We start from the raw sequence: 8,397 nt of genomic DNA, 5'->3' as shown, positions 1-8,397 counted from the left end.
TACCTTTTATTTATTTACACCCCATCTCTCTCTCCAATCAGGACTAAAAGTGGCTTATGACATTCTTCCCTCCTCCATTTTTATCCTCACAACATCCCTGTGAAGTTAGTTAGGTTGAGAGTCTGACTGGCCCAAGGTCACCCAAAGAGGGGACTGAAACTCCAACCACAATATCATGCTGGCTTTTGTGACTGCCTGGCAAGGGCAACTGAAGGCATTCATTTCTTAAAGCTACAGATACTGCTATTATTTTGAGAGGTTAATCCCTCAATGTATTTGTTTTGCATTTCAGATTTTTCTGCAAACTTGGGGCTTTTCTCAGGTTTGTAGAAAGATCTGTTTCATCCATTCATAGCTCCAATCTCAAGATTTAAATCCATGTTTCATATACCAACCCCATTTGAGTCATTTGCACACCTCAGGTGAATGGATATGCTCCAGTTGGTGGAGGTGAAGCTTGAAACCTTTGATCTTAACCTAATCAGTGAAGATGGCAGTTCTTGAATCTTGTATATAATGAGAAAGGCACCTAGGAATAACAAAATCAAAAACAGCAATGAAAGTGGATTTGAGTTTAATCTGACTGCCTTGACCTCGACACCAGTCAATGACATACCTTCATGTTTATTTCTTCAATGCTGACCCATTGCAAATCCTCTCCTGTATTTTAATGGCTGAGCCAAGGGTGGGTGGGTAAAAGCAGCTGTGAATTGTTGACATTCTCTGTGAGCTACGAAGGCCAGGATCTCATTATCCAGGGCAGAAGGACATTATCCAGGGCACACAGGTGTGTTAATACTGGTAGATAAAAGCAGTACTCCTAGCACTAATTTCTGCACTTTCATCACATCCTGGGAAAGCCTTGGGGAAGATTTACTGTGCTGTGCTAAGCACAGTTACACTCTTCTAAGCCCAGTGGTGTCAATGGATTTAAAAGAATATAAATTTGCTTAGGTTGGCACTGTCAATCTCTAGCCAAAAACCCATAAAAAGAACCCTCAGATTGATTTACTTGAAACTTCTGTAAGCAGCAATATACAAGAGGACAATGTTGACACAATGATGGTGAAGCTTTGAAAAATTGGCAAATGCAAATTAAGTCCATCTGCATGTTTGCTTGTACTAGCCATCAAGGACAAAGTTACACAGATTGCTGAAGCTTCTGCCCTCTGACCTGTCGGACTGTTGTTCATGCTGTGGTTTGTGACATTTTATTAGGCATGGTTTTCAAGCTATCCCCAAAATCATAAGGGCTAGAAACTTAGGACTAGTAAAAGACCTCCTTCCAAAAAATCCTGAAAAATATTCAGAATACTGAGTTCTGCTGTGAACAAGATGTGATAATGACACAGAGCTCTGTCACTCAAGTCCCTTTGAGCAACTTTTATTACAGAGCTCAGGCTAGTGTGGAGCTAAAAAAGGGGATGAACAAAGCATAGTGCATTTGCAGGCAATGTATACCCACGGTTTGGTGGGTGCGCAAAGGACACTTCCTGCCCATCACAGCACACACGCTGGACCACGTGAGAGAAGTGCACAATCGCAGTTCTGTTAATACAGAGAAACTGGCACACAAGTCAGTCTTTCTATCTGTCCCGGTGTATCCGCTGGTGCTGCAGCAGGTTTGATGGGTGTGCAAAGCCCTTCTGACAGACTAGGCACTTGTAGGGGGTCTCGCCTGTGTGTACCTTCTCATGCACGGCCAGGTAGGCCAGGTCTTTGAAAAGCTTGCCACAGTGCTGGCATCGGTGGGGCCGCTCGGTGCTGTGGACCCGCTGATGCTGCAGGAGGAGTGAGGGCCGGGTGAAGGCTTTGCCGCATGCTCCACAGGCATAGGGGCGCTCACCGGTGTGTGAGCGTGCATGGATCGCCAAGTATGACGACTGCTTGAAAGCTTTGCCGCAAGTCGGACAGGCAAAGGGCCTCTCTCCAGTGTGTACACGCTCATGCGAGGCCAAGGCATTGGACTGCTTGAAAGCTTTGCCACAGAGGGCACAGGAAAAGGGTCGGTCACCCGTGTGCACCCGTTCATGGACCCGCAGGCTGTGTCCGTAAGCGAAACGCTTGCCGCACACGCCACAGACGTGGGGCTTGTCGTCACAGTGCTGCCGCTGGTGCAAGAGGAGGGCCCCTGCTGCTGCAAAACCCTTCCCGCAAGCCACACAGGCAAAGGGGCGCTCAGAACAGTGCGTGAGTGCATGCCGCTGCAACTCATAGGGCGTCTTGAAACGTTTGGCGCAGGCAGCACAGCGGTGGGGCCGCTCGCCCGAGTGAATGCGGCGGTGCTCCGCTAGGTTGGAGGCTCGCTTGAAACGCTTCCCACACAGCTCACAGCGATGAGGCCGCTCTTCTGTGTGCACAAGAGCATGGCTCTTGTAGTCAGAGTGTCGTTTGAATGAGGCCTGAAAAAAGGGGGGGCAGGATAGAGTAAAAAGCATCACACACCCAAAAAGCACCACAGAAATCAACTGTGGGACAGACAAAAACAGACTATTCACACTGCTTTTCTACAGAAATGACTGCTTATTGGTTTTCAGTTATCATATTGTTATGGTCACAAGAAATTAAGACAGTCCCATCTTTAGGTTTTTCCATAGGTTAAATACCACATTTTCCTCCAGCACCCTCTCTTTTTTGGGGGGGGGGGGGTACTGATCAGATGGAAGCTGAAGTGGAGACAGTAACTTAGCCAAAAAGAGACAAACAAGACTAGCTGGCTGGCATGGAAGAGTCTCAGTGGATGGCAGGGGAAGGGCTATGCTTGTGTTTAGGGGTTGCCATGTTTTGGGAGGAACAAATGCTGCTTAAAGACAGCGCTATCTTCTCCTCCCAACTCCCCTGCCCCCTACAGTTAATATGCCTGTATATAACCACAGTGAAAACAGAGTCCGGTAGTACTTTAAAGACCAACAAAATTTTCAGGGTATATACTTTCTAGAAGGGTAACCAAAGAGGTAGGAACAGAAAAAGTGAATTAAATATAACTATAAACATAATACACATGAATAAAACACTGGTATATAATTTAATTAAACGAACTAAAGTGCAAAAATATTATTAAAAACAGCAACTGTGTGGACCAAAATATTAATACCATACTCTTGTATATTCAAATATATATCTTACAAATATACAAGTATTATTTTAAGTTTATCTCCATATGTATAGAACCAGAACTGTTATGGCCCAAGGGCCATTCTAGGAGGCATATTTTCATACAAAGCATTCCATCAATATAACTAATTAATACAAAGTACTTGACCCTGCACAGAATGGACACAAAGACGTCATATTAATGCATTCAAATCCATGAAAAACACTTCAAGTGCAGTGTGGGCAACTTGTCCAAAGTCATGACTTCGCACTCCCGTTTTGGTATGAATGCTCCTGACCTGGCCAAAGGAAATCTATGGGCAAATGAAAAAACTTTCTTCTAAACAAGCTGTCTATTTGAATATACAAGAGTATGGAACTACTATGTTGAACCATAATCATATTTTTGTATTTAAATTCGTTTAATTAAATTATATACCAGTATTTTATTCATTTGTATTAGTTTGTAGTTACGTTTAATTCACTTTTTTCTGTTTCAACCTTTCTGGTTACCCTTCTTGTGCGGGGTTGTGCTTTTTCTCCCATTTTTTGTTATCCTTATAAGCTTTCTAGAGTCAAACTCCCTTTGACAGATGCCTGTCATCAGTGCTCTTTCCTCAGAAAAGAATCATCCCACCCTTTCCCTGGTGAGTGCTGCCTTCCCCGTAAGATTCCTATAGCTGAAGAAAAGCAGGTTGCATGAAATGCTATATTTGGTTCCTCCTAGTTGCGGAAGTCTCTGCCTTAAAATAGTAGTTGGATTTTTTTAACCCACTCCAAAGGTTTCATTACTGGGCAGCACAAGCTCCTCCCCCTCTCCCGCTCAAATGCCTAGGCCTCAGCTCCTATCCCTATGGCTTAGGGAAGATTACAGTTTCAACCCCCCCCATTCCAACTCCCCCATTTTTGCTTTCGCACCTGGCATAGCTGGCAACGGAATGGGCGTTCCTCATTGTGGACCACCTCATGGCTGAAGAGCTCCCAGGCCCGTTTGAAGGCCTTGGCACAGACAGCACACTGGAATGGCTTCTCGTCCACAATCACCTCCCGGATCTCAAAGTCCTCCCCCACCTGGCTGCTGCGCTCCAAAAGCTGCTGTGGGTAGGGAGAAAGGCGTTCTGGTTCTGGGGTAGGGACCAGCTTGGCACAGGAATAGACGCCATGCTCATCTATCAGCTGCACAATGTCCTCTGGGCTTTCCTGTTTCTCCTCTGCCTCCTGATGCTTCTCCATGAACTCCTTCTCAGGGGCAGCCTGCAACGGAAGTTGCCTCCCCTGAGAAGGCCCTGCTTCTCCCGAATTCGCCACAAGTGTCTCTGCCTTGTGGGACTCAGACTCCGGCTTCTGACATGGCTGGGCTTTGCAGCGGGATAGCCAGAAGAGATGCACTTTGGCCATCTTCTCTTTTGCAGCCTGGGTGGTGACATTCTTGTTTTGGGAGGGGACACAGAGAAAGGAGGTCTTCCTAGAGCGGCCTGGAGAGCTTCCACCAGAGTCCGGCTCCTTCTCACTGTCGCTCCAGTCTCCCAGGGATAGGGGTGGTTCTGATCCCTCAGAGCCATTCTCGGGCCTGTGGCTCAGTGAGAAATGTGGATCAGTACTGAGAGAAGGAGGAATGTCCACCATGATGGGTGCCGATGCTTTGGCCAGCAGAGTCCTGTACCAGAAAAAGAAATTCAGTTCATTATTTCTTTTTAGCATTCAAAGCACTGTAGACATTCACACTGATCCTCAAAACACCATTGTCAGTTTAAGTCAGTATATTTATGCCTATACTGCAGTTGTGAGTCGGAGGTTGAGGGACGGTGGTTCACCAAACAACACCTATAAAGCTTGTGGCTGAGGTGCCATTTCAACAAGATGCTTGTGAGATCTCTTTGAGCCACTACAGTACGCCAACTCAAAGAGAACACATGCTTCCTAGCTTGCGATATTCACCCCGCATGCATCCTTCTCTCATCAAGCTCTGGGTCTGTTGCTTGCCTATTAATTTACTTCATTTATACCTCGTCTTTCTCCCCAGTGGGGGCCCAAAAAGTGGCTTACGTCGTTCTCTTCTCCTCCATTTTATTCACCAAGCAAACAAAATTCATCCAGCAAGCACCTTGGTCTCAAGCTCTGGATCTCTTGCTTCCCTGTGCACTGACGCAAGAGGTTCTATAAGAGACTTTCAGAAGGTCTCCTGCAAGCTGGATAAAAGATATCAGTCTTAGAATTGCTTATGCTCTGTTTCAGCATTACTTGAACTCTCTATTGGAGCTCTGCTGGCTTTAAATCTTTGCAAATGTGCATGTATATACCCTATCATATGCGTATTGAAATGTCTTTGGAAATGGCTGTACTGACTCACACTGTGTAATCTGCCTTGAGTCTCGCGGAGAAAGGTGGACTATAAATAATGTAAATAAATAAATAAAAGCGGATAATGTTTTGCTCATATATTAAGGTCCCATTCAAAAGGAGAAAAATTCATACAACAGAAAGCAATTCACGACATGGTACAGCATGTGAAGATTTCTAAAGTGTGGCAATAATGCTGCACAGGTTTATTTTGCCCCATGCGCTAGAAAAGTGCAATCAAGGCTTAGGAGTACAAAATACACACTTGTACACTCATCACCTGTGAGGGCCAACACACAGATTGCAAGCTCTTTCCTATACAGAAACAGTTTCATGAAGGATTTTTGTTACATTCTAAGCTATTCTTCATGAACAAGCGCAAGATGTTCTACTTTTCACTCCACAACGTTTTGTTGGCACACCGTGCTGTTTGATACTTTCCAAAACCAATAAAATGCACACAACAAGCCTGCCAAACTGGATGGTGGAGCGTGGGTGGCACGGCTGGGGGGAGGATTCGATTCTGCCAGATACTGGGGGATGGAAGTGGGAAAGGATCACACAGGTCTTGTGGTTGGGAAGTCTTGTGTTTGAATTCTGTTTGCCCTTCTTTTGTAATGATCAGTTTCTGAAAAAAGATACAAGTATGGGGGTAGCTTGGCTAAAAACGCTGTTCCATATATATCCTGGGTACATTAAAATTCAAGGGCCATTACTAGGGGGGCGGGGGATGTGTCCCATTCACGCTCAAACACACTGCTGTTACTTTAGCACATGCCAAAGCCGAACCTCAGCATTCCAAACTGGTAGTAGAGTTAAATCCTAGCAGCCTTCCTCCCCACTTCGCTGTCACAATTCCATCTAAGGCACAGTGTCTGTGCACGGACCTCAGAGGAGCCAGCATGCCTAACCAAACTATGAATGCCAAGAAATTCTCCACATTTCAATACACTTACTTAAATGAGCCTCTCCAGACAGACTGAAGACTATCTGCAAGCAAAATGGAATATCGGATGTGGCACAGTGGCCCTTTCAAAACTGCAGGCTGCAACACTGTTCATCTTCTCTGATTCCCTGGCCATCCAGCAGAAACGAATTCAACAACAACAAAAATGTTAAGAGTTGACAACATTCTTTGTCAACGGGCAATGTTAAAGAGTTGACAACATTCTTTGTCAACTGGCAAGAATGGTAATAAACCATTAGAAAAGCCCAACATTGGCGACCAAGAAAATATATATGTAATGTGAGGCTTTTTAATAACATGCAGGATCCTTAGCCACAAGAAGCGATGAAATCTGTCCTCCTTACAATCTTCCTCTTCTGTGAAGAGGAAGATTGTGGTCATCCCTAAGAAAAACCCACCAATTTGGGGAAACACCTGAACAGCCTTGTTACATATTACTGACTATTGTTTTAACAAGATGCAATGTTGAAATTAGCCCCACCACACAGAGAATAACAAATACAGCCCTGGGGCAGAAAACACTTAATAATATTGGGAAACTCACTTGCCCCAAGGTGTATGAAGAAGTTGTCAAAAGATGACTGCAACACTCACAGGCAGTATGAAATAATCTGCTTCCTAAAAAATTCTTCTGGGGAGAGCAGGAGGTAATATACCCAGTAGTCTGGGGAGGTGGGGAGGTTTTCAATAACTGACTTTAACAAATGTTTAGATAAGCAGTTGATATTGCTGCTCCCAGGTCTGGCTCGGGAAATTCCTAGAGACGTTAACGGTGGAACCCGGGGAAGATGGAATTTTGGGATAGAGCTCCCTGGGACCTGATTCCATAGAGTCTGCCCTCCATAGCAGCCATTTCCTTCAAGGGAAATGATCTCTGTTGCTCGGAGATGAAACGTAATCTCCAGCCACCACCTGGAGACTGGCAAGTCAGGCAAAGGAGGAAGTAGGTATGGGTGGGAGAATGCTCCACATACTAAATTTAAACCAAAAGGTTGTTTCTTTATGGAGCAAACTAACAACAACGTTTTCCCTTAAACCTCTTTTCCATGGGGGAGATCCCTGACTCCTGCCCCTGCAAGGGTCAACACTGCAAGCAACTCTGCCAGCTGATCAGCCTTTTATCAAAGTGCCCCCCCCCAGGCACAGCCCCACCTCCCATCTCAGGTGTTGCACCCCTCCCAGGAAAGGGGGGACGAGAGCAAAGCCAGCCCCCTTTTTGCCTGCAGGAAAGAGGACACTCCTATGACTCACCCCACAGCCTCCTCCTCCTTCCTCCGCCCCTTTCTCGCCGGCGCCGTTTTGCATCAGTCCGGCCCCCTTTGCAAAAAAACCCCCAAACCCACCCCTCCCCTTCCTCCATGCAGACCCGGCAGCACTTCCGACGGACTCGTTCCTTAACCCCCCTCCCCTTCCTCCTGCAATGCGCATGCACCGTCTTGCTGGCGTCTGCTTAGCCGAGGGTCCCCCCCACACCTGAACTACGCCCCCGCCTGACTGCTGGGGACCCATAACTCTCCCTTTTTCCTCCTGCCTCTGCAGGCTCTCTCTTGACTGGTATGAAGAAAAATCCTTGGGGGGGGGGGGGATGCACCAAGAAGGTGCCAGTGCAGTCGTGTGCATTTACTCCAGTCTAAGCCCATTGACTGCTATGGAGTAACTCTGCGTAGGATTGCACACATAATGTACCTTCACGCGTCAAGCAACAAAATCCATTTGCAAATGATTGCTAAAGTGGGCTGAAAGTGCGTTATTCAGTGTGTGTGAAACTTGACTGTGTCTCTGTGTATAAGGCTCTGCAGAGTACAGGCAAAGAAGGGTACAGAAGGCAAGCCGAGTATGTATTGCAGAGTGTTGTGTGAAAGAGAAGCAGCTTGGGAGCAGCTATCCGGGTTGCTTACCTGAGATTACTTCTGCATTCTTTTAAACCATCCTGTGGTTTAGAAACCAAAGCTAACCTGTGGAATGCAGTGCACCCAGCCTGCCCTGGATTTAACCGG

The 8,397-nt window shown here is 46.1% G+C and overlaps 1 protein-coding gene across 1 annotated transcript; it reads right to left on the bottom strand.

The window, feature by feature from the left end:
- Positions 1-578: 578 nt before the first annotated feature.
- On the bottom strand, positions 579-7,470 carry LOC129340108 (zinc finger protein 501-like). The gene is made up of 3 exons (XM_054994693.1): positions 6,945-7,470; positions 4,012-4,750; positions 579-2,402 (listed from the first exon to the last, which is right to left on the bottom strand). Exons 2-3 carry the CDS (start codon positions 4,717-4,719, stop codon positions 1,587-1,589), a joined length of 1,524 nt encoding a protein of 507 aa, XP_054850668.1. The 5' UTR covers positions 4,720-4,750; positions 6,945-7,470; the 3' UTR covers positions 579-1,586.
- Positions 7,471-8,397: the final 927 nt, after the last annotated feature.

Source organism: Eublepharis macularius, chromosome 12 (genome assembly GCF_028583425.1).
Source record: "Eublepharis macularius isolate TG4126 chromosome 12, MPM_Emac_v1.0, whole genome shotgun sequence".
Taxonomy (NCBI): Eukaryota; Metazoa; Chordata; class Lepidosauria; order Squamata; family Eublepharidae; genus Eublepharis; species Eublepharis macularius.
The sequence above is the reverse complement of the archived record's forward strand: the minus strand, read 5'-3'. Positions and strand labels throughout refer to the sequence as shown.